Here is a 26,890-nt window from a genome sequence, read left to right as displayed (position 1 = left end):
GTTATTTTGGTGACGTTTTGATCATTGATTCACAACAAGTCCTGTGTTGTATAGGTTTGCTTGATGCTTTGGAATCTGTAGACCTGGATTTGTTATCAACCTGAATTGACAATCCATTGACAACATTGCTGGAATCTCCTCTGCCTTAAGACTGCAATATTACTTTTAGCTGAAAGTACATGGCTCCACTGATTCAATTTGAATTCACCAATATATAATGCCCCGGAGGAGAAGCGGATCTTAGTCAATGTATTAATTAATTGTTTCATTCAGCAAAGCTCTCTTCAGGAAGACAGCCACGTCGTCATCCAGTGTGTTTGGTTAAAAAGTTAACATTTCTTGATGGAGCAAAAGTGTTGTGGTTAGCTGTCGTCCTTTGCCTTGACTGTACCAAGGTGATCCTACATTTCAATCTATCAAACTAAAGAATCAAACAATAACATTTAAGATCCAACTGCTAAATAACTGCATTTAAAAAGACCCCACAGATAGCATTTTGATACGAATATATAATGTCCATAGTATAAAAATACAGAGCTCCCTGTTTTCCTCTATTTTTGTTTTTAAAAGGAATAGAACTACACACATAATGTCGATATATTTAGCCCCAAAGATACAATACACAACTACATGCTGTCCATAAATATTAAATTTTAATTGCACAACAATAAACAGCAGCATCAGTGAAAACACGAACATCTATATTTACAAAAAACAATATTAAAAATCCTCTTGGAATATCTCCTCTGTATCTGGGTCCGCCCTCTCTGTGTCCGTCAAACCATCTGCACAGATTAAAGAAATGAATAAACACACGTTAACTGGGAGAATTATAGCTGCATTCTTTGATAATGCCATCAACAACATTACATTTACACCCTTACAATTCACACAGCCAATCTAAATATAAAATATTCAGCTCTGTCAATAACATACATTTTCATTCACCTTCACTTATCCACCCTTCAGTGAATAATGTTATAATAATATCACATGCTTCACCTGTCTTGGAGGTTTGATAGTTTGAGATGTAACAAATGATATGACATGTTTTGTCTTTATCCTAATACATATTGTAAGTCACTTTGGATGAAATCACCTAAATGACATGTTATGTAATGTAACATCTAATAACTGATTTTGAATACATTCCTTGAATATTGTCACACTCACCATCACCATCACTACAGTGTTCCTCCACTTGAAGCTTTTGGACCTTTGCGGCCGCTGCCTCCCGTCTCAGGTCTTCCACTTCCCTTCTCATGGCCGCCAATTGCTGTTCCGCAGCTCTCCGCCTCCTGACCTGCCTCACCAGGACCTGCATTACCTTCTTATTACAATCTAACGATAACACATACAGGTCCTGGCGAGACAATGCCTGATCAAGGCACGCATACTGAAATTAAAAACAAACAAATGTACATATTGATCCTTTTCAAATAACAACTATCTTCTATGGTGCATGTTATAACATATCAATACATTAGAATATATGTGTTCTATATTGTAGGATATCTTGCAAGACAAATATGCATAACTTCAAACATGGCGCCAATGAAATATCATTATTACCCCTCAATAGCTCTATAATGTCATACAAACACAAAGAAATACATTAGGACTTTTCACCACTGCCAGGAACTATTCAGCTCACATAAATAAATAAATAATATGACTGCACCACAGCCAGCAAATATTTCAGCTGTGCTCACTGGAGTACACTCAAATAAATATCAACACATGTACTTACAGTTTGAATTTGGCAGGCCTGCCTCACATTCTCCACCTCCCCGTCATTAATTTGAGCGAATTTTGTTGGGCTTTGCATTTTCTAATGAACAACAAAAAACACGGTACATACAAGATAAAATACCTCGCCAGGCCAATCACCACATTATCCGTGGGTACACGTGGGTCAGCATTTCCACAGAAGTACATGAATAACACAGGTACTACCATTTCATAATTAACTACGTTACCTTACCTAACAATACATTTGTTGTCATTCATTACAACATCAGCATTAAATCAATATACTAATGGATACTTACGAATGTATAGCTCGACGACGGTACGTAACTACTCTTTGTCTTTTCAAAACGTAATGGCGGGGAGTTGGCTTTCGTACCTCTAAACCCCGCCCACCACCCCCCTTCTGATTGGCCTATAAAATACCTCCTGGATTAAAAAAAACAAAGCAACCCAACATGGCATCATTTTTATATTACAATTAATTAAGACATATACACTTACTAACAATTTTTGTTCGCACCAATATGCGTGAAGGTTGAATAAATACGCGATTAATTAATAATTACATTTCATTTAAAACAACCAAGCTTCCCCCCCTAACAAATAAAATATATATATATATATATATACGCGAGTGAGCCTCTCCATCCGGCCACCGTAGGCAGACAGCTAGCTTCAAGATACGGCGCCTAACTGGATAGTGACAGAGCTGCATACACTATTTAAGTGTCACTATGGACAACGGTAAGTGTGTATTTCTCAATATTAGATACAATTCTGGAAGCATTTACTTCAATTAGTACCGTTAATTAAACCGCTAGTTTGCTCTGGGTAACCAGACGGAACTGACGGGAGACGTTCTACCGGACAATTTATGACGCGGCACCATGCTCAAAGGTTAAATAATTCGCCCTGTCAAAATGAACGCGTTAATCAGTGGGATTATTGCCATCTACAGTTATCAGTGGTACAAGTACACGCAGAACGTTTCATATGTGCAGTCTATAGCTTTAAATAATAATGCTTCTTGCCGAGGTGGACCTTATTTGTGCAATTCCCTTGACGGTCCGTTTTCTTAAAACACTACCAACTCCCACCGGATGTCATGATCCCATATATGCAACTCGCCGACCCTTGACCTCCTCTTTGAACTTCGGCTGAATTTCAAGGAACTACTCCACGCTGAGCTCTCTACTTTTCGTACTTCTACACTGCTTAAACCACACAAATACTTACACTACCACACATTGAAGAGATACACCGATTTCCCCAACCGACGGAAAACTACTCAGACTAACGGTAAGTTTCATTATTATAATCTTTCTTGAGCCTCGTCCATTTCGCTATGACGAGCTAATGCTAAGCTAACTTCACTTTGACCGAGCTGTATTCTTCCATAGCGCCAGTGATTCTGAAGACAACCAACAACGTTTAACCCAACAACTTTGTTCACTAACTAAATGAGTGCAAGTTATTGCGGGAAGTGCATAAAGTATCACAGAGTTGGTAGTTAGCGTTGGTAGTCCGGTAAACATTTTAGCCTTCTGCTGGTGCTTTGTGTGTGGCGCTGGGCTGGCGGGGGGGTGCGCGCTAGGCCGCACGGTGATGAGGAACCTCAGCGGCTCAAAACAAAGTCCATTTTCTGTTTTTTGCTTTACAATTTGGATGTGTTTCTGGAGTGCGTGACTAAAGACTGAAAGGAGTGACTGTCATGTTCAATGCGTGATACTTGAGAGCTCTGCCTATCATGTTTTAATCTTTTATATCAGGGGTGCCAGTAGCAGTAGATAGCTCTCCGTGACAAAAACACGTTCACCCTCCACTGCTGCCCCACTTGTAGACCAAGTGTATCTTTCAATGGTAAATATTGTTACCCAATTACTTCCAGATGCCGCGCGGAAAGTCCTACTTCCGGTCTGAGGCTGCCAAGTTTCGCATGGCAGAGCGGAGCTACGGTTCTCAACTCCAGCAAGGTGGGAATAGTGATTGTCCTCTAAAAATTGTCATATATATTGTATCTACACAAATGTAAAACACATATTCCTGTCTTCTGAAAACACCACTCCTGTTACATTCATGACATCAGGTCTCACTATTCTTTTTTCTCTCTCTTACGTAGGCTGTGGCACAGGTCGGCGTCACTTTGTGCGCCCATGGCCAAAGTCTTCCCTCACTGGAAGACAACGTAAATTGGTCCTTCCACCCAAGTTTCCAGACAAGAAGGTAGTTAACTCTTTCAAGAAATGGACTAACTATTTGCTCTAAATGAATGTGTAGTTTTCATTCACTCCATTTTGTTGTTCCAGTTGGTGCTTGTTCTTGGATGCTCCCACCTGCGCGCAATCGCAGATGGATTTGTGACGATGCCAGACGGCATCCTCTCCTTTGGCTTCCTCTCCATCCCTGGGGGGAGTGCGGCTGACCTGAAGCTGGAGATCGAGAACGCTGTTCTCACGCATCACCCTGATGCACTTTGTGTGTTGGCTCCAAGCAACAATTTGACAGCCAGTCGCTCCGTCAGTGAAGCAGGAGCTGATTTTGCCAAGCTCATGACCACTGTGACCAAACGCTTTCCTAATGTAAGTGTTTTTTTCAAAGATATCAGTTGTTTAATTTAAAATCGTCTTTTCGTATGAGCTGCATTAATGAATACTTTCTGTCATGAATAGATGTAGTTCATAATATTACGTCCATCTTTGTTCTTGTAGGTTTTTGTCCTGGATTTTCCTCCACGACTCAACTGTGAGGTGGCTGACCAGGAGCTGTTGCGACAGGAATTCCGTCATGTCGCTGCACGGATGAGTACGTTTATTAAAGAATATAGATTACATACACTGGTATCAAGATGTGGTTATTGCTTTTTATGCACATACATAAGTTACAGTTTAAGTAATGTTTATTTCCTTTTCTCTATTTCTCAGGTGTGAAGTACTGTTCCATTGCAGAGTACTTTCCACTTCAAGACCGCAAACTTTGGGTCAGAGACGGCGTAAGTACATGTTCTTCTGATATTGCACATGGGAAAGTTCTACATACTCTGTTGTGTATGTGATGATACCTCTACATTCATGTCAAAGCATCTGTTTTGTATATTCACTTGTAATTACTCATTACAGGTACACCTGAGTGATGATGGTGGGATGAAGATCCTGGTGAAGTGGCTGGCGCATCACTCCTATCAAGTAGGCCTTGTTAACAATTCTCTGATGCCATTAAATTATGATTTCATTTTCACCCCTGCTTTAATGTCTTTCTATGTATCTAAAAGAATGTATTATTCTTATTGTCATTTTTAGAAACTTCACCCACCGCCTGAGCCACGGGTGTCTTTCCAACCGTCGGTGCCAATAGTCACTCCAGCACCAAAGCCACAGCGTTCTCCCAGAACAGGCCAGACAACTGTCACTCCAGAGCCCAACCCACAAGTTGCTCCCAAGCCATCGCCGCTAGCTTCAACTCCAACACCGAAGCCACTGGTTTCTCCAACACCATCGGCCCCCACATGCACTCCAAAAGTACCACGTCAACCAGATCTTGAGTGGTCAATTGTGGGAAGCGGCAGGAAGGTAATGGTTCAAACACTTGACTTGTTGTCTTCAGGTTTTTAAATAACTAACATTTCCTAAATAACTCAGCAAAGTGTAAGTCAAAGGAAATGTACTTGTGTGGGATAAAAACTATACTGTTTTTTTTTTTACAGAGGCAACAACCCAGCCAATTCCAGCCAACGTGTGACACCCCAAAAAGAAGGCTGCTTCACCGTCAGGTTGGTTCTGTGTGTTATCGTTTACGTCAAAGCACCATATAATTATAAATTATGCCAGTATTGTTTGCCTTTGACAAAAGGGATTTGTTACCATTCTTTCTAATTTTCCATTTACAAGGAAGTGCTGAAGGAGTGCTCCGTCGTGCTAAATCCTCTCACGTTTAGCACGGCAAGGTTGGCAGAAATGAACAAGATTTCTCCATCGCATCTTCCTAGCCGGAAGATATGCACACCATTTTCTCCACAAATCAAAAAGGTATCCATTCTAATTCTTTGTTGGTCAGTTTATCGGGCAGGATGTAATGGTTTGCACAAAAATCGTTGCCTTTTATAGGGAACAGTCTTAAGCATACGTACTTGTGAAATAAATATTCTGTTTGTTATTGCAGAGGAGACCACCCGGTCAACCTAGGAGGAGGATCCTTCATCATCAGGTTCGTTGTATTTGATATTGTTTCGAAGTACCACACAATGTTATGAGATTATACTAGTACGGTTTGCTTTTGAATATATTCATTGACATTCTTCCAACTATGTGTCCATCTTTCAGGATGAGGTGAAGGTTTGCTCCGCCCCGCTAACCCCTGCCAGGTCTAGCTTGGTGCCGTTGGTGAAGATGGATGACACGACTCCATTGAATGTTCCAAGCCCTAAGGAATGCACTCCAGTCCCTCTACACATCACAGAGGTATTACTACAATTATTTATTCATTACAGGAATCGTCTAGCAATGGGGAGGTTGTTTTGTTGCTGCATTTGGCGGTTACCAGACAGCCATATAAACAACGTGTATTTGTTTGTAATTATCGCTCCTCTTCTAGGTGGACACGTCACCAACTTCCACAGAGGTGATGGCCAGACCTCAGCCTACCAGACTTTTGGTAGCTGTACAAAATGAGGTTGGTCAACTTTGTCTAATTGGCATATTCCAATCATGTTTATAATTTGCAGTTCCTTCTAATATTATTGGTCTTTTTTTAGGTCCAGGCAGCACCAGGTGCCGAAGAGACGGCAGGGTCGTCTTCTACTGGTGTTCCAAAAGAAGCTGCCTCCGTCAAGGTTAGTCCGTTGTGTTGAAAATAGGGGACGGAGAAAATGTGCATTACAATTGTAAAACCACTACACTCTTCTTTTTGCTCAATTTGAACTCCTGCTGCCTTCTATACAGTTTACATGGTATCCGATGTACACAGTCACATGGCAAAAGCCTTTCATTCAGTGTGCTTTTAAACGTTGTATAGTTTTTATTCAATATTGCTCATTTTCATGTATTCTGTTTTACTAAATTGCATTGCAAATAATGACTGTATTTTTAGGGTTTTTTTCCCCACTACTTCTTGTGTTTTTTTGAATATTGCTGCTATTTCTAACAAAATCTACTACTTTCCTTGCTAATACAGTGTTTATGTAACTTAGGTGATCGTAGCCCACCACATTTTTAGTACAACTTGGTTGTGAAACCATATGAAGAAACATGCTTGTTCTTATTTGTCTAGTTAATGGTCACCTGCTTTTTGTAGGTGAAAATGTCACCAACCTTTGCGGAGGTCGCTGCTCGAAGCTCTCCTAGGACGCGTTTGGTGGCTGTAACGAAGCAGGTTGGTGAACCTTGTGGGAAATCTACTTCATTCAAAATACATTTTCATGCAGCGTTCCTTCTCAAATGTGGGGTTTTTCTTTTTCTAGGTCCCAGCAACACCAGGTGGAGAAGCTTCGAAGGAGTCGTCATCTACTGGTGTTCAGCAGGAAGCTGTCCCTGACAAGGTTATTGCACATTGTTTACTTTTTCTTATCCGGGTGACAGAAAAACCCCATTTAACGGCCTATAGGATAATAAACATCTATATAACTTAAAAACATTTTTTTGCCTTCCAGCCTTTGCCAAGTGCGGAGGAGTCGGAAGGTTCGTCTTCTACTGGTGATGAGGAGGGGTCTGTGAAGCTCAAGGTATCAAATTTACACTTGTTTTTATACATTTTTATGGTCCATCCAATTCTAGTTATCACGCTCATTTTGTTTAATTTTGACCAATTGTGTCAAGAAATAATGACTACAAATTTCACCACTTCCTTTTAATAGAAGAAGAAAACCTCTCATAAGCGACACAACCAAAGATTCATCGCAGGTAAGTGTGATCGAGAAAGATCTGCCAGATCCACCCGAGGGAAGTGTGATGGTGCCCAAATCATCAGAAGTAAAGTAAGTCGAGAAGGTCAATCATGCACATGTTCCCAGACAATTCCACCAGCCGTTGTTGCAGGTACTCGTGAAGCACACTCTCTGGATTATGATGGAGATTTATCAACTGCATGTAGTGTTGCTGCTTTAATAAAGAATGTCCTTGCGCCTGTGTGTACATGGCAACCATCAGATGTTGATGACATCTGCACAGAGGGTAAGAAGTTAAACATGTTTGTAGCTGAAGCAGGTACAAACACTGACTCTAAAGGGAAGTGTACCTTCATTGAACAGCACAGTGTCTTTGGGAGAAACTTTAAGGTAAGGATTGGTATACCACAGCAAAGACATTTCAATGACTCTGCTGAAGAGCCTGATTTGCATGAAATGCTACAAGAAAACTTGTTGCGGGATGGCATGTGTCTGTTAAACATGTATGGTGTGGTTTCTGCGGTTATTCATCACGACAAACACATGGTGTTTGTTGATTGTGGGTCACGTGACGCATCTGGGTTGGCATCTAGTCTTGGCACACCTGTGGCTGTCTTCAATAGCAATCTTCATGACCTGATGCTTCACATCAGAAATCTAAAGGAGTCTTTTGGCGCAAAGTGGTACGCCATCAGTAGCATTTCTGTGATGGCGCGTAACGAACAATGTGTTGAAGGCCTTTCAGACAGCGACGTGGAAGTTGCAGTTCACTCTGAGGACTGCCTTCCTGTCAGTGTTGAATGTCCTACAAGATCTGTCCGGGGTTCCTTTCATCAAGGAGACAGTCGGTTTGAATATGGCGGACTTCAGTGCATGGCCATCGGTTTGGCCAGCATAGCAAAACACTCAACTCACTGCGTGTTTTCATGGCAGTCCAGTGATCTTGATGAGGTTGTAGTTTCAGGTGACGAGTTGTATTCTTCTCTGCGTGCCAGCAACGCCATCAGTGGTGGCTCCCAACTGCTATGTGTTCCCGATCTTCCCAAAGACTCTGTGATTAATGGACGCAAGTATGACTTTTCTTATGGTGACTATGTTACTGGAGAAGTTGATTTGGTTGAGGGAGAGCTTATCGAGCTAGGTGTACACGTCACTTTAAGAAAGGGGTTACAAAAGATTCTCTCGGAATATAACACGTGCCTTATGACATTACGTGCCAGTACGTGTGCAATCATTTGTCACCAAGGACGTTATGCCGTGGTTGACTCTCATGCACGCAGTGCACTTGGAATGGTTGATGCTCAAGGACAAAGTGTTGTTGTGTATTTTAGTTGCTTTGAAGACCTGTTTAATCACATATGCAGATTTGCCACCGCATTAAATGCATCTCAAAAGCCGTTTGAGATTGCTGGTGTTTGTGTCATTGTGAATGACACAGTTGATGGCAGCTGCTTGTCAGTTTGTCAGCAAGTCACTGGTTTAACTGAGACAACGTTGGGTTCTAGCTTTCCTCAGAAGACTGCTCAACCAACACTTGGCTGCTCTAACAGACGCAGAGGTACAAAACGTAAGGTGTCCAAAAGAAACTCCAAATCAAAGAAGGTAAAACCCAGTGAGACTGCTTCACCGTCTAACTTTGATTCTGGTTTGTCTCAAACTCTTCCATCAACACTAAGCTGCTCTGTGGCAAACGGAATTTGTAAATCACCGGTAATAAAAACCTGTGTTACCGACGTTGATCCAGACATCGTATTTGTCCGTGATGTCAAGAGGAAACCGTTGCAGTTTCGTCCACTTTGTAATGGTGATGCAGAAATTCTCTGCAACATCTTAGATATTGTGTCTGAGAAAGGTGATTCGGTATCGACTAATGTTGGTGCGTTGGGGGCTCCGTGTTTGAATAACAAAATAGTTGGTGATGGAAACTGCTTCTTTAGAGCCATCAGTCAAGCTGTGAGTGGTACACAGAGGTATCACAGAAAAGTTCGACTTGCTGTGGTTAAACACATAGAAAGTAATCCTGAAGCATATACGTCTTATTTGAGAAGTGAGTACAATTCAATCACAGAATATCTCATTTTGTCAAGAATGACTTATGTTGGCAGTTGGGCAACTGAAATTGAAATTCAAGCAACAGCTGATTGTTTGGGAATACATATTTTCACATATCAGACTAATCGCTGGCTTGAATATAGTTGCACAAGCAATCAGTTAACCACTGAGGGACTGTATTTGGAAAACTGCAATGGGAACCATTATGAGTCTGTGGTTTGTGTTAAACAGCCTGACAGGCTGACTTGTTATGGTTATTGCAAAGAGGACACACCTTGCTCCACTGACGACTCTCGTCGACTGAGTAAGAGAAAAATCAATACTTTACAGAATCTCAGTTTACATAAAAGTTGTGTGCTTGAACCTGTTGACACCTCCGATATCTCAAAGCAGCCGAATAGTTCATTGCCAGCCACGGACATAGATTTTGTAATGTTGACTGATGAATCCGATCAAAGTTCTGGGCTTGAACCTGTTGAAGATAATATCACAGAACTGCATAGTACATTACCTGCCATAATTTTGAATGACGTAACTGCAGTACATTATGAATTTCATCCCTTGACCTCTGGCGTAGCTAAATCACTATGCAATAAATTTGGTTTCTCCTACGAACAACAGGATGTTAAATATCCAACCGCGTGTGGGTTATTGGGTGCTGTGTGCAAAACTGATAAAATAGTCAAGGATAAAAATACTTTCTTTCGAGCTATTGCTCAAGCAATCAGTGGTTCCCAAAAACATCATCGAAAGATTAGGCTTGCAGTTCTTAAACATATGGGCAATCAAAGTAGCAATGTTAATATAATGGAAAAGGGATATGCTTCAATATCCCATTATATCAATGACACACGCATGAAATATGTTGGCTCTCATGCCACAGACATAGAAATTGAAGCAACTGCAAATGCTTTTGGACTGGATGTATTTATATACAGTGGGGAAAGGTGGTTAAAATACACTTCTATGAATCCAATTTGGCCTCACGTGGCAATTTACCTCAAACACGCTGATAATAATGACTACGAACCTGTACTTTGCGTTAAACATATTACTGAAACGGGTTGCTTTGATTTGTGCAGAATGGATTTCTCATCAGACACACGGTACATGCGGACAAGGTTGAATGTAAGAAGCCAGGATACTTCAAACATGTGTAGTCCTACAAAGTTATCTACCTATTTGCAAAGAAAAAAGGACATCCAGTCAAAGGCTTTATATTTAGGTAATTCTTGGCGTAGGCAGAAACTTAACATGCTGAGTAAAACGCGATATCAGTACAACCTCTCACATAGACTTGGAGCTCAGGAAATGAGTAAAGCCAAGTATAAGAACAATCTGTTGCATAAACAACAAGTCAAACAACTCAGCGTTAATAAATACTCTACAAATGCCATTCACAGGCAGAATGTAAAAGCCATGGGTTTACGGAAATATCATGGAAATGCTATGCATAAAAAACGTGTTCTTGCAGGTAATAAATCAAGACTTCGAAAAAGGAAAGAATGGTCAAAACAGTTTGAATTTGTCATGGAGCAGTTTTCTGAAAAGGTAAGCAAAGGACCAGACTTTGTATGTTGTGTTTGCAATCGACTGCTTTTCCAACATCAGGTGTCGCATTGGAAAAATGACTACGGTAACCGTGAGGACATAGCTTTCATTGCTGAGAAATGTATTTCACGTAATCATTTACATGAATGTGATGATGATTGTGTAGTACCATGCAAATGGCTGGATATGGGTAGAGGAAAGCTATGGATCTGTTACACATGTCATTCTAAAATTAAGAGAGGAGTAATGCCACCTGAATGTGTACTGAACAATATGCAAGTACATCCCATTCCAGAAGAACTGGCTTGTTTAAACAGCTTAGAACAGCATTTGATTGCTTTGCACATACCGTTCATGAAAATGTTGGCTTTACCTAAAGGAGGTCAAAATGGAGTCCATGGACCTGTGACGTGTGTTCCAGCCAATATCGTTGAGACTACTAACTTGCTTCCACGTTCAGAAATGGACGGATCACTTTTGCGTGTTAAGTTAAAGCGTAAGCTCACTTATAAAGGCCACTATGAGTATCAATTTGTAGATCCCTTACGCATTAAAAAAGCACTGATGGTTTTGAAAAAAACTAATGTATATTATAAAGATGTGGAATTTAATGAAAATTGGCTAAATGATTTTTGTAAAGAAGACAAAAATATAGATAATGATGCCGAAAATGACCAAACTGCTCCAGATGTTAGTGATGAGCTGTTACATGATCGACAACAGCACTGCATGTTTCAAGACACGTGTCTGATGCCTGTCGATATTGGTCAAGAAGTATTGGATCAGTATTTTGACAGTACATTAAATCTGGCTCCAGCTGAAGGTAGCTCTCCAGTGAGATTATTAACTGATATTTCCAACGAAGCCAAGAGCTTTCCTGTATTGTTTCCACAAGGGGGCAATACATTCCATGATTATAGACAACAACGGGTGACAATAGCACGATATTTCAACCTTAGACTTCTGAATGCGGATAAACGTTTTGCTAACAACGTAGAATATATCTTCTTTTCACAGTATGTATCAGAGGTGCAACAAGTCATATCTAGTGTCTCAATAGCATTGCGTAAGGGAAAAGCAGGCCATAACGCCAAATCAATTGATGTTGATTTACTGAAAGATCAGGAAACTTTAAAAAACTTGCTGCAGTTTGATGATGGCTTCCGTTTCCTTAAACCTATTCGAGGAACCCCATCTTTTTGGCAGGGAGCTCAAAAAGACCTCATGGCTTGTGTGCGTCAACTTGGGGTCCCTACATGGTTTTGTTCTTTTTCTTCAGCAGATTTACGTTGGAAGTCACTACTCGCTACTATTTTGAAACAAGACGGTAGGACACAAACACTTGATGATTTAGAATGGTCTGAGAGATGCGAACTTTTGCGACGCAATCCTGTCACTGCGGCAAGGATGTTTGACTACAGGTGGCATTGTTTTTTGCGCGAGGTACTCATGTCTCCATCACAGCCAATTGGCAAGATAATAGACTTTTTTTATCGGGTGGAATTTCAACAGCGCGGGTCACCTCATGTGCATTGTCTTTTCTGGATTGAGAATGCACCAAAACTTGATAAAAACACAGATGAGGAAGTAGTTCAATTCATTGATAAATATGTCACCTGTGAATTGCCATCACAAGACGAGCAGTTAAAGGCTATTGTGACATCTGTGCAACAACATTCTAAAAGACATTCAAAATCATGTAAGAAAAAACACACAATTTGTCGATTTAACTTTCCCAGGCCAGCATCCACTCGCACTTTTATATGTCGTAAAACCGAGGAATGTGAACAAACCTGTCTGTGTAACGTAACTCCTTTGACACTGTGTGGATGTGGACACAAAGAACGTTTAGCTGCAGAAGAGAAGAAGAAGGCACTGGCGGGGAAAATGATGACATCCATTAAACTGGCTCTGTCAAATGAGGAGGCTAATTTTGGTTCTGTAGCGGAGTTGTTTGAAGCGTTGGGGATCAATCAAACTACGTTTGAGGCTGCGTACAACTGTGTTGCCAGAAATACACATGTTGTTTTAAAAAGAGACATTGATGAAGTGTGGATCAATCAGTACAACGGGAATTTGTTAAAATGCTGGGATGCAAACCTTGACATTCAGTACGTTGTTAATGCCTATGCTTGCGTTGTGTATATCATTTCATACATCTCAAAGGCAGAGAAGGAGATGGGATTGTTGTTACGAAATGCACACAGAGAGGCATCCAAGCATGGCAATGTCGATGCTAAAGATGCATTAAAAAAGTTAGGAAGTGTTTACCTGCACAACCGAGACGTTTGTGCTCAGGAGGCTGTGTATCGGTTGACGGGCATGCACCTTAAGGAATGTTCGCGAAAGGTTCAGTTTGTGCCAACAGGAGACACTACTGTGAAAATCAGTTTGCCGTTAAGTGTGTTAAAACAAAAGGCAGACCAGAAAAATCTTTCAACGGCAGACATGTGGATGACTGGCTTCGAAGACCGTTATAAGAACAGACCGAATGATGCCGTTTTCAATGATATGTGTCTGGCATCTTTTGCATCGGAGTATCGGGTTTTGTCAAAAAATGAACGTACAAACAATAGAATTCAACTCAAGAATAATCTCGGTTTTGTTGTCAAAAGAACAAGGTCTCAACCTGCAGTTGTCCGTTATGCTCGCTTTTCCAAGACTAAATGTCCAGAGAAATTCTTCCAAAGCATTTTGCAGTTGTTCATGCCATATCGTGTTGACAGCCAGTTAAAACCATCTAACTGTGAAACGTTTCAACAATTTTACGAAAATGGTCATGTTACCTGTAACGACGGATCACGACAGTCCGTGAAGTCCATCGTTGACAAACACAGAGCGTTGTTTGAGGTTGACTCGGATGAATTGGATGCCGCACAACAGTCTATTGATGATGTTGGTGTTCTGGAAGATGCGTGGTGTGAACTGTGCCCAGAACAAGAATTGGAGCGGCTTGAAAGTGAAGAAGAGCGCAGAGCCAACTACACGGTAGATGAGCACGTAGAAGCTATTCCTGATCTTGCAGTTACTCAAAAACAAGTGGCACACTTGCAAAAGACAAACACCCTGACCAGAAATGAGGGGTTGAACTTGGTTCGTAGTCTGAACGCTGCACAAATGTCCATCTTTTATCAGGTAAGAACGTGGTGTTTGCAAAAGGTAAGCGGTCAAAATCCAGCCCCCTTTCATGTTTTCATAACCGGTGGTGCAGGAACTGGAAAAAGCCACTTGATCAAGACAATTCAATACGAGGGAACGAGGTTACTCTCCCCACTGGGTCGTCACCCTGATGAACAGTGTGTATTGTTAACTGCTCCAACAGGCATTGCTGCATACAACTTGCGTGCTTCAACCATTCATACCACATTTAGCATTGCTACAAATGTCACACTGCCTTACACCCCTTTGGGTGAGGAAAAGATAAATACTTTGAGGGCCAAATACAGCAACCTTCAAATTTTAGTCATCGATGAAATTTCAATGGTTGACCATAGATTATTGGCATACGTACATGGTAGATTACGACAAATTAAACAGAGCGGCAACTTTTCCCCATTTGGTAATGTGTGTGTGATTGCGGTTGGAGATTTCTTCCAGTTGCCTCCAGTAAAAGGTAAGGCTTTGTATGTTGATGATTTGGGAAACGATCTGTGGTCTACCAATTTCAAGATCATTGAGTTGACGGTGATTCAGCGTCAGAAAGACACTGCATTTGCTGAATTGTTAAACAGATTGAGGAAACGTTCCAAATCAACGCCCATGCTGCCAAGTGACACCAGTTTACTTCGAACACGTGAAACTGGTGAGGAGAGTTCATCTTTGCACATTTTTCCCACAAATGCACAAGTTGAGACTCATAATGTTGAGCACATCTATAAATCATGTCCAGAATATGTCGAAATAGATGCTCAGGATTATGAACGCAACAAGAAAACCGGAAAACTTGAATTGAAACGAGGACATCATGCCAAAGTCTTTAACACCTCTTTAGCTCAACAACTGCTTTTGGGTGAGAACGCACGTGTCATGCTGACAAAAAATGTTGACATCATGGATGGACTTGTGAATGGGGTTTGTGGCACAGTGACACACATAATGACATTAACTGGTAAGACATTTCCAACAATTGTGTACGTTCAATTTGATGATAAAGAGGTTGGCGCACAGACTAGGGGAAATCATGCATGTGCTTCAAGCCACCTCTTAACGTCAACACCTATCCTTCCACAAGAAGATAGGGTCACAAGCAATGGTGGATTACGTCGTCAATTTCCCCTTAAACTTTCCTGGGCTTGTACGATACACAAAGTACAAGGAATTACTGTTGCTAATGCTGTAGTGTCACTTAACAAAATATTTGCTGCAGGACAAGCATATGTAGCATTAAGTCGCATCACAACTTTATCAGGATTAATTCTTCAGGACTTTAAAGAAAACGCCATCTATTGCAACGACAATGTGCAGGAAGCACTTCAGTGCATGCAACCGTTTTCCTGTGAATATAGTACAGAACACAAATTGTACACGCACAACTTCAGAGTGCTTTTAATGAACGTTCAAGGTTTGCCAGGACATGTCAAAGACTTGGTCCTGTGTACGCAGCATTTGCAGCTTAACTGTATTGCTGTAACCGAAACATGGCTGACTGAAACATCTTCCAAAGAATCAGTCAACATCAATGGTTATACATTTGACAGTTGTCATCGTAGTGCATCGTACAACAGCAGACACCCCGTGTTGCTTGATTTGCAAGCACAGCAACATGGTGGTGTTGGAATGTATACTGAAGACGGCTTGTCATACAACATTCTACAAGTACCAAATGTCAATATAGAATGTTTAGTCTTTCACTGTGCTACCTACGACATGCTACTAGCAGTCATTTACAGGCCACCGTCGTATGCCATGTCTTTGTTTCAAGACCATTTTAGGAACTTACTTTCTTGGCTGGATGAAAGGAGCAACACGATCACTGTCATGGGAGATTTTAATGACGACATTAGGAAGTCGTCTGCAATTTGCAATTGTATGACTGACAACGGATACGTCCAGATCGTCACACAACCCACCACTGAGAAGGGAACATTGATTGACCATGTGTATGTAAAAACTACACAGTATGAATTGGAAGCACAAGTCGTACCGATGTATTTCAGTGATCATGAGGGGGTTGTGTGTTCTTTTACAACTAAAACCTTCTAAAATGTCAAAGTATATTCTATGTCTCGTGTTGTATCATGATCTTCACCTCTTTTTTTTAAAGTAAAGTTAATACGGGACACATAATTCCAGTTATCTGTCTTGTATTAACTCCACTCTAAAAATAACTATGAAATGTTAGTAATCATAATATATTTAATTGTCTGCCTTGTATGTCCTGTATGTCTTATTAAATTAACATTGTCTTTCCATCATGAAATATATAGTTTTAATATATGGTTTTAAAACATGGTTCTTTTACTGCGTTTCAACAGCAATACAACTGGCATGTATTAATTTTTTTCCTCTTTTTTTTTAAAACAAACACATTACAATAATAACTCATAAATCGTAATTTTGTAACTGTTTAGTATAAGGTTAAACTATATAATATTCTATAATGCCACTAAAATGCTGTTGAGATGTAGGTTTGCTTTACCTTACATGTTACCTAAAAAGCAAAAGGCACTGGTAATGGTACTCCTGGTTTACTGGGATGGGGTTCAATTCCCTACGGTGTCCTTGCATTTTTTGGAAAAAACATGAAAGTTGTAATCTCAAGCCAATTTACAACCTGCACTTGTCTTAAAACCTGTCTTAAGTCTTACTTTTTGCAGGTCTCTTGCAGCTCGGCAATAGCCTGGTGTCGGTGGATTCCGTTCGTGAGGCCGCAGACTCGGGGTTTGAATGGCAGCCCCGAGAGTGATTTGTTTTGTCTCTTTAGTCGCATTTTGACCCGCGAGCCCGGCCGACCGCCGCCCCACCCCAACGTGCGAGAATAGGCGAAGGCCCGTTCATCGCTGCTTGCAGCTTTAATTATCGTTATTATCGTCATGACCCCGTGGAGGGCCCCGCACCGCAGTTTGAGAACCACTACTAAGGACCGTAGGAACAATGATCTCTAGAGGTTCTGTGAGGAACCCCTCCTCACGACTCCTGGCTCTATAAAGGTTCTATAAAGAACCTGATGTGCTGTGGAGGTTCTCTCAGGAACCTTCTCAAGTGGTGCTGACTGGACCCTTGATGCTGTCTTCTCAGAACTCCTGGAGAGGGGGCTCAGAAGGTTCCTCTGGACCTTGAGAGAGACCCGACATGTGGTCCCAGAAATGACACCATGAAGAACCGTTTGTCCTGCAGGACCATCGGGTTCCTCTGTGATCCCTGTGTGTGTGTGTGTGGTTCTACCTGCATTCATCATAATCAGGACGTGGAGCGCTCTCACGCAATGCCTCCACAGGGAGGAGGGGGGAGGAGGGAGGGGGGGGGGGTGTAATCTGAGACGCCTCCTCCGGCTTCCACAGCAAACTGCTTTCCTTTCTGTCTTTCCTTCTTTCTCTGTCTGGGAGTCTTTTCTTTGGGGGGGGCGCAGACGCTCACATAACACGCAGGTTCCCTTTCGTTTGTTTTCCTTTTGTTTGGGAGACGCTTGTGTGAGAACGTTCACACCGTGGTACTAGTACAACATCCTTTGAAGCATGCAGAGGAATGCTGAATTCTAATTACTATTATTATTATTATCATTAATAATAATGAGTCAGGTTGCGGCATTAAAATGGCTCTTATTTTGGAATCCAGAAAGTACAGAATTACATTTATATAACTAAGCCAACAGAATGAAGAGCTTACATGTGCTTTTTGGGGCAGAGGTCATGGTGGTTTCTCTGGTAGCCAACACCAGACTGTGCTGTTCTTTGCGGTTTTGTTTTGAACGTTTCTACTTCCTGTGTTTTGGTACACGGAGTAGTTGCATCGAGTACCTTCCTTGTCAGGTACTTGATTGCTCCATCGACAGAGGAACCGTGTGGTGATGGACGAGTGGAGACGTAAAAAGAATGAAATGTGATCTAAAAGGCATCAAGTGTAGTGAAGCTTCGATCCTTTATTATTATTATTATTATGATTGTTATTATTATAATACTATAACTCCACGGCAGATGAAAGCAGAAGGAATGCAGCGATACCATCGTGTTTCTGCAGTATCATTGGAGACAGATGTCTTATTAACGGGGGGGGGGGTCAAAGTTTACACACTACTCTCGTGGCTAAAATCCATGTGAATGTCACAAGTTGTTTCTCTCACAGTTCCTTCCTCCATGTGACGTCTTGCTCTCGTGCATTTATTCTTTACTCCTCGATTCGAAGCGTCAACTTGAGGATCCAGCACATCGGCATACATCTCTCGCCGATGTGCTGGAAATCTCCATATTTTGGGGGTTCGGAGGAACATGGCGTGGTGTCCTTTTGGAGGACCATGTGACCAACGAACGGTGGGGGGGGGGTCAGACACGCCTCCGTCTCCGACCTTTCCTTTTGGCGGTGAGAGTCGACCCTCTGGGACATCTGGCTCTCTAAAACGTTTCCTCTCTGCCTCCACAGACCCAAGCCGCCGCCCCCCAATGGCGCCAAGTCCAACCCGTCCAAGCGGCACCGCGACCGCCTCAACGGCGAGCTGGACAAGCTCAGCGGCCTGCTGCCCTTCAGCGGCGAGGTGCGGGCTCGGCTGGACAAGCTGTCGGTGCTGCGTCTCAGCGTCGGCTACCTGAAGGCCAAGGGCTACTTCAACGGTGAGTCCCCCAGGTCCTAAAGCACGCCCGTCCTCACGGCCCTCGCCGCGCGGTGGGTGGATGTGCGAGGGAGGACGTGAGGGCGTGGCGTTGAGGTTTTGTGATTGACATCAATGAGCACCGCTCATTTAATATTCCTTAGTCAAAATAACTTTTAAAAATGCAAATAAATGACGAGTACAGGTTTGACGCTTTTTATTTTAGGGCCTTTCCTGCTCCTTCCACATTCTTCTCTCTGCCATAAAAAAAAAAACTCAAAGGGAAAACATCATCATCTGAAGCGTTGATCTCAAGCCGACACCCTTTACTCTGCCCTGAAACCAATGGTCACCTGACTGCAGCTTCGCCTGCAGCCAGTGGTTCTCCCCCCGAATGAGTTCATCACAGAGAACAGATTCACCAGGAAGCCCAGATGAGTCTGTGAGGAAGATGCTAGCAGAGCGTAGTTTATTTGAGGTTCTTTTATTAGGACATGACTCCAGGAGAGGAATCCAGAGAGCATTATGGGTAATAAATAGTCCATCTCCAGGTCCGTCCTCATCTTTTACACCTGCAGAAAACACGGTTTTCCCGTGAGGTCATTTTTTTAATAATAATGTGAACTATTATCTGTGCAAGTCACATATTTTAATAATATATTTTAAATATATATTAATAGTATTTGTGATGGGAAATCTTCTTTGTTCGAGCAGCATTTAGTACATTAAATATCATACTATAGAAAGATCTTAAACTCTAGAAGCAGACCTTGAAGAGAGGGGAGATAAAAGGACACAAACAATGAAGTAAAAACATCAAACTCCATAAAATGGGCTTTTACAAGGTGATTTTAGAAGGTGATGCTGATGCAACACAGCTGCTCCTCCTGCTTCCACCCGACTCAGGTTTCATTTAGTTTCAGGCTTTTAATAACTAATGTCGTAGCAGCGTCCTTATTAGAAATGAATCATTTTTCTCTTTGCTGAGGTTTCTCCACAGTTTAGTTAAATTTGCACACCTGTGTTTTCTTGCAGATGATGAAATAATAAAACTTTTTATTATAAGAGTAAAAAAAAAAAAAAACTTCAAGGGCTCCTCAGATCCCAGTTTGGGAATCTGGTGAAGATACATGATGTCTTACCTCAATTTAAACATCATCAAATCGACAGCCAATGGGAGCAGGTCGGAGCTTTAGGGGCCTGATAATGAAAGCTTTTAGCTTTTAGGGGTTTATGAATGACGGAAACCGTTGATTATCTGTTGACTAATTCCACATGTGAGGTTAAAAGGAATATAAAAGCAGAGCATGAGCTATAAAAATAACCACTAAACCTCACTTTCATCAGATTCTCATTGTTCCTGCGGTCCATGAACACATCATGTGTGGCCAACAGCCTAAAATGGTGAAAACATTTCAGGATGTAAAGATCTTAATCACATTTAAGTATATATACTAATACTACTTTGGGTTAAAGTGAACCCTGAACATCCGTCCATTGGCTTTGTTGCATCCATCGAAGAATGAACAAAGAAAAGAGTCTACTGGCAGCAAACACACAAAGCTTTTGCAACGCCGCGACAAACCGGCTCCGTCAACATACATATAATTGAATTAATAAAGCGATCTCGTGACGCTTGTGTAGGTCACGTGATCTCATTCAGGCTCAATGGGTGAAAATGAAACCGCAGAGGCATTCGGCTTGAACCTGTGAAACCTGTCGACTGATCACCCTCTAACAGGAAGTCATGTTTTGACAGAGGAAGTCCCGCCCGGGGCGGAGAGAAAGGTGTCTGCTGACCTCTGATCCAGATACTGCCGGGGGGGGGGGAGACAAACCAGGCCAAAACAGGCCAAACCAGGCCAGAACAGGGTGGGGTTAGTCCAGAAGGAAAGGCCTCGTTATTAAAGAAGAGTCTGGGTCTCAGGCTGCTCCCTGAACCCGTGAAAACGTCACAATACGCGACTCACACAGGTGGTCGGCTCCACCTGCCCCCCCCCCCCCCCCCCCCCCCCTCCGGGTCAATAGTGGAGGCTCTGTCCTGGGGAGGGACTGAGCCCTGGAGGAGCAAACATTTGGGACTCCAGCATCGACGCAACTCGTGTGTGTGTGTGTTTCTGTTGCTTGAGTGTGCAGCTGCATGCAAAGTGTCACCTGTCTACGCACACACACACACACACACACACACACTCAGGCCTGAGCAAGTCTTTGAACCACCCCCCCCCCTCGTCTAAATGAACTGCACACGCTGCTCTGCCGTCAGTCAGCCAGCAGCCTGCCAGGCCCTCAGTGCTCCTCTGTGTGAGAGCAGCCACCACCGGATCTCCTTGGGTCCCACTTTGTGTGGAACGTCTCACAAGAGCTCATCATCTCTGGCGCTTTCCCTGCAGGTTGAGTTGTTTCCAGATGTTTCTCTCAGGTTTCTTAAATCCCACCTTTTTTGAACCAGACTCATCATCCTCCTAATGTCCTGCAAGGTGTGTGTGCGTGAGGATGTTGATATGTGTGTGTGTGTTGAGAACTATTTTCCTGTCCCCAATGTTTCCACAGTGATAACAGCACCGGAGCCACATTATGCCCCCCCACCCCCGTCCTTACCCTGTCGTCCTTTACAAACATCTCATCCGAACATCTCCCTCCACTTCCTCCTCCCTATCTGCTGCACACAAAAGCCATGAAGGCTTTGTGTGTGTGTGTGTGTGTGTGTGTGTGTGTGTTGGTAAAGAGAGAGGTCCTTTTAAATTAAGCACTAACTAGTTCCTTTGCTGAGCCGCTCCCTCGTCTTCCCTTTCTTTCCTTCCCATTTTTTCACTTGTTTTTTGAAACGCGTTGCTAAACTTCTTTCTGGTTTTATTCTGTCTGCTGTTGCAACATGTTTCCAAAGTCATGAAATACTAACTTTATCCTCAACTTACTGCCGCCGCTGACTATTGTTTACAGAAAACCACTTTTTTTGTGGTTCCAGACATTAACCCTTTCACAATAAAAAGCTCTGCTGGGCGCAGCCATCTGTGTGAAACAGTTGCGGGTTGTTGAAATGAGACTTTTTAACCTGTCGGGCAGGAAGTGGCGTTTACGACAAACCTTTAAGGGGAAGGGGGGGGGGGGGGGGTAGCGCTGTGAGGCCAAGGATCACTCGTCAAGATGAGTGACAGGCTTTGAAAGCTTAACAGGATGCTGAAAAACGGAGACCCAGGCGAGATGGTTTCTGATTTGTTTCTGGTAGTATCCGCTACTCCCCCCACCCTAACCCCCCACCCCCCCACACCTAAAGAACACCAAAGGCGGCTCAGTGGGGAACTTTGGGTCTTTTCCGAATTTTTCGTCCTCGCCGTTTGTTCAAGTCCAAACCTGCACAGAGAGGGAGAGAGAGGGAGAGGGAGAGAGAGGGAGGGAGGGAGAGGGAGGGAGAGCCAGTGATTCAGATCTCCCCCCCCCCCATCCTGCAGTCCAAAGGGATAAAGAACAATGGCTCCATTCAGGTCTTGGGTTTCAAAGTCGACGGAAGCCACAAGTGCTTGAGAGCGGGTGTATGGGGGTGGGGGGGGGGGAATTGAGAAAAAGCCTTAAAATGGTTTGTGGGGTCAACAGGTACATGACCAGTAGGTCGTTCTCACTCATCTCGATCACACTGAGTTGAAGCTGCTTCAGTTTAACTCGATGGAGGAAATATTCACTCCGAGGGTTCATTTCCACACGTAGTCGTCATTTACGCTGGAAACTATTTTGATGTCTTTTTGGTTTTCTAATGTAAGAGAAAAAGAAGATATTTTGAGCAGCCTCCTGACCCATTGGGATGAGTCAGCTGCTTTTTGTCCCCTCCACAGGTCTCACTTGAAATCCTTTTCAGTCTCTTAAAATGTTCTAATTTGAGAATGTGGTTTGCGTCAGGTGACCCTTAATAAGCGTTTCCTACATATTAACAATATCAGAAAAGAGAAAGTCACTCATTGGTGGTTCATTGATCCTTCGTTAAACCATCAGAGTGTTTTGTTCTTTGTGAGAAAACACAAGCTTCCAGGTGGGAACCTCTGACCCAGGAACGAGGCTGAGGTCTTCTCACCTGGATGAAACGCTGCAGCAGCCCAGCAGAAGAAAACATGCTCCAGCATTTCTATTGCAATCCTGAACCTCGTCGTGCCTCCACGGCTCCGTCCGGTCTGCTGCCTCGTCGTCCCTGTGGCGAGGTCTTCTTCACCATTGGACCAGTTTGTGTGACATCAAACGTCTTTCCTAAATCAATCAATGGAGCCGATGGTGATGCGGAAAACTCGTTACATATAATCATCTTTGTTTGAACTCATGATCAGAGAGTTATGATCTCTAAATTACACACCAGCACCATCTGGATCGATCCGGTCCCCGGGGGCCGCCGTCGACCACTTCACAAGTCGGACGCCCCCCCCTGCCGCGCTCGGCCTTCTGGGGGAAAGGGGGTAATTTTGTGGCTCTGCCTGTTGTCCTCGTTTTGGGCCTAACAGCAGGGCAGAGTTAGCCATCATGCACTGTGTGTGTGTGTGTGTGTGTGTGTGTGTGTGTGTGTGTGTCTGGCATTGCATTGAATTTGGTTTTCAAAGTCGAAACCAGCAGCCTGCAAATGGTTTTCTGATCATTCTGTTCCTTTTTGTGCGATTCTAATAACTTTATTAGTATGACGTAACTTTACTTTATCAATAATTTGCTCTTTATTAGATTTCAGAGCTCGAGGCGACCTAGATAACATTTCAACAGATGTATGAAATACAAAGCCTCTTCAATACATCCTTTGATGTCCATCGTTTAGTTTGATGTTCTCATTTCTCAGAAATTAAGCCTAAATTTAGTCAGAAAGATCTTTTCCTCCATCATGGTTTTCTTTTTGCTGCTATTCCTCCACCTGCTTCCTCTCCGCCCGTCGTTGATATTTGAAGGATGTTTTTCTGCTGCTGATAAGTGGAGGAAGAGGAAGAGGAAGAGGAGTGAGCTCCACCCTGACAGAAGGAGACGGAGAACTTTCCCTCAAAAACAGAGAAAAGTCTAAGAATCAGATGGAACGTTTCTTCTGACCGCTTCCTCTTCCTCTTCCTCCAGCTGCCATGAAGAAGGGCCACAGCGCCTGCAGCTGGACCGGTGAGGGGAGCCTGGCGCTGGGGGCGGCGCCCACCCCGTCCAGCTTCTCCGGGACCCCCCCCTCCTCCTCCCGGGCGACCTCCATCGACGGGGTCAGCTTCGACGAGGGCGACCTGCTGCTCCAGGTAACACCTGGGCGGTGTGGGCGGGGCCACAGGCAGCCTCGAGGACGAGCCCTTCTCACCTCTGGTTTCTCTCCCTCAGGCTGTGAACGGCTTCGTGATGGTGGTGACGGCGGAGGGCTACGTCTTCTACACCTCCCCCACCATCCAGGACTTCCTGGGCTTCCACCAGGTAGAACGCGGGCGGCGCTGATCATGTGACTCCGGCACACCGAGTCTGCTTGGTGGTAGATGAACGCGTTCCGTGTCTCCTCCTGCAGTCGGACGTCGTCCACCAGAGCGTGTTCGAGTTGATCCACGCCGACGACCGAGCTCTCTTCAGGAGGCAGCTGCACTTCGCCCTCAACCTGGCCGGCAGCCAGCAGGACGGCGGCCTCAGTGAGCGCAGGGGGAGGAGCTTATCCTCCCGATCACCTGTTGTTTACTTTCTGAATACCGGCATCGGCGTCTCCCGAGCTCGAGCCAATGACGACTGTTTCTTCCCCGCCGCAGGCGAGCAGAGCTCCGCGGAGGTCAGCGCCAACGTGGTGACCTACGACCCCCGGGCCATCCCCCCCGAGAACTCCTCCTTCCTGGAGCGCAACTTCTGCTGCCGCTTCCGCTGCCTGCTGGACAACTCCTCCGGCTTCCTGGTGAGGAGCCCCCCCCCCCCCCCCCTTCCTCGCAGCGTGGGTAAAGGTCAGAGGTCGCTGAGGGTGCTCTTCTCCCGTCTGCAGGCCCTGAACTTCCGCGGCCGGCTGAAGTTCATCGGCGGGCAGAACCGGGTGTCGGCGGACGGGGCCTCGGTGCCGCCGCAGCTCGCCCTGTTCTGCATCGCCACGCAGACGCAGCCGCCGAGCATCCTGCAGATCCGCACCAAGACGCTCATCTTCCAGACCAAGCACAAGCTGGACTTCACGCCCCTGGGCATCGACAGCAGGTGGGTGGGGGGGGGGGCGCACACACACACAGGCCCTACAAAGTAAAAGCACGCATGGGTTCATTGCAATGATGCATTAATGTGTTCATCTTGTCGTCGTCGTGGTCCTGGTGGCCCCACAGAGGGAAGGTGGTCCTGGGTTACAACGAAGTGGAGCTCTGCATGAAGGGCTCGGGCTACAACTTCGTCCACGCCGCCGACATGATGTACTGCGCCGACAACCACGTCCGCAGTGAGTCCGCCGCCGACTTGTTCCGCCGCCGCGGTGCACAAAGCGCTCCGCTCACTCTCTCCGTGTCGTTTGGCCAGTGATGAAAACCGGAGAAAGCGGCTTCAGCGTCTTCAGGCTTCTGTCCAAAACCGGCTCGTGGATCTGGGTCCAGGCCAACGCGCGGCTGGTCTTCAAGGCGGGGAAACCGGACTTCATCGTGGCCCGCCAGAGAGCTTTGATGTGAGTTCAAAAAAGAGGCGGGGGGGGTGGGGGGGTCTGGTGGTTCACATGGGGCCTAATAACGTCTGGTGTGCTTTTGTTGCCACAGGAACGAAGAGGGAGAAGATCAGCTGCGCCTCCGCCGGCTGCAGCTGCCGTTCAACTTCGCCACCGGCGAGGCGCTGCTGTACGACGTTGCCCCCGCCGTCGGCGCCCCCGACCCTTGCTCCGCCCCCAAGCAGAGGAAGCTGGACGACTGCACCGTCAGCCGCGGGTCCCTGCTGGGCTGCATGCTGAGTCAGGACCAGTCTCTCTACTGCGAGCACAACAAGAACAACGCCTTCAACAGCATCCACGACGCCGCCTTCAAGGACAGCCGCGCCACGGTCAGCGTGCCCACGGACCTCTGGGAGCCGGCCGCCGCCAGACCCGGGAGGTCCGAGGCCACGGCGCAGGACATGATGGAGACCCTGCAGCAGATCCTGGGGGAGAACGACCTGAGCGAGGCGCTGGACGTAGGACCCGAGGAGCTGAGGAGCTGGGAGAGCGCCCTGCTGAGGATGAGCAGCAACGGCTGCGAGGTGAGCGACAACCTGGAGGACATCCTCGGCAACGACGTCCTCGCCTACGTGGAGGAGCAGCTGCGGCGGGAGGGCGCGCTCGAGCCGCCGGGCGCCGCCCCGGGCTCCTTCGGGGCTTCGGAGCCGCGGGACCAGAACCTGGGCTGGACCCCGGCGCCCCAGAGGCGGCCGATCCCAAACGGAGGGCCGTCCAATCCGGCCCCTCAGCAGGCCGCTCCGCTCGCCTTCGACCCGTCCGCGCCGCTCGCTGCCGGTCAGGTCCACCCCCGCCCGACGCAGAGCCCCCTCCAGACGTGGACGCCGAGCGGCCTCTGGGACCAAAGCGCCAGAGGTCAGTCAGCTCCTGGGTCCAGCGCTCCGTGGAGCTCCGCCTCCAACGCCGACCAAGCCTGCCGCTTCCTGGAAACGTTCGGGCAAAGTGCCCCGAGTTACCCCGTTGGGGGGCGCTTCGGGCTGACGACCCAGTTTTGCGCCGGGCCGGCCCCGGGGCTCGGCACCGCGCCGGCCTTCGCGCCTCCGGAGACTCCCGCCGCGCCGCTCCCTTTCCATCCAAGCGGCCGCATGTTCCGAGGCGCCCCCCCCTCCACGCCTCTGAGCGGCCTCCAGGCCGCCGGCTTCTACGGGGCCCTGCCCGGTGGGGGCGCCCTGCCCGGGCCGGGTGATGCCGTGCCGCCGTGCCTGCAGCCCGACGCCGCGCTGAGCTTCTGTGAGCAGACGCAGGTGAGTACGACGCGTGACCCTCTGTGCAGCCCTTGTTG

General features: G+C 45.3%; 1 protein-coding gene across 1 annotated transcript in view; it reads left to right on the top strand.

Annotated features, from left to right (window-relative positions):
• LOC119219937 (aryl hydrocarbon receptor-like) overlaps positions 1–26,890 on the top strand; it is a 62,474-nt gene that overhangs the window by 34,128 nt on the left and 1,456 nt on the right. The window contains exons 2-10 of the mRNA XM_037475460.2: positions 18,806–18,993; positions 24,042–24,205; positions 24,285–24,374; positions 24,463–24,580; positions 24,695–24,834; positions 24,919–25,121; positions 25,244–25,353; positions 25,431–25,572; positions 25,661–26,852. Of these exons, the coding sequence (XP_037331357.2) occupies positions 18,806–18,993; positions 24,042–24,205; positions 24,285–24,374; positions 24,463–24,580; positions 24,695–24,834; positions 24,919–25,121; positions 25,244–25,353; positions 25,431–25,572; positions 25,661–26,852 (2,347 nt within the window). The remainder of the gene's footprint in view (positions 1–18,805; positions 18,994–24,041; positions 24,206–24,284; positions 24,375–24,462; positions 24,581–24,694; positions 24,835–24,918; positions 25,122–25,243; positions 25,354–25,430; positions 25,573–25,660; positions 26,853–26,890) is intronic.

This window comes from Pungitius pungitius, chromosome 3, assembly GCF_949316345.1.
Source record: "Pungitius pungitius chromosome 3, fPunPun2.1, whole genome shotgun sequence".
In the NCBI taxonomy this organism is placed as follows: Eukaryota; Metazoa; Chordata; class Actinopteri; order Perciformes; family Gasterosteidae; genus Pungitius; species Pungitius pungitius.
The sequence above is the reverse complement of the archived record's forward strand: the minus strand, read 5'-3'. Positions and strand labels throughout refer to the sequence as shown.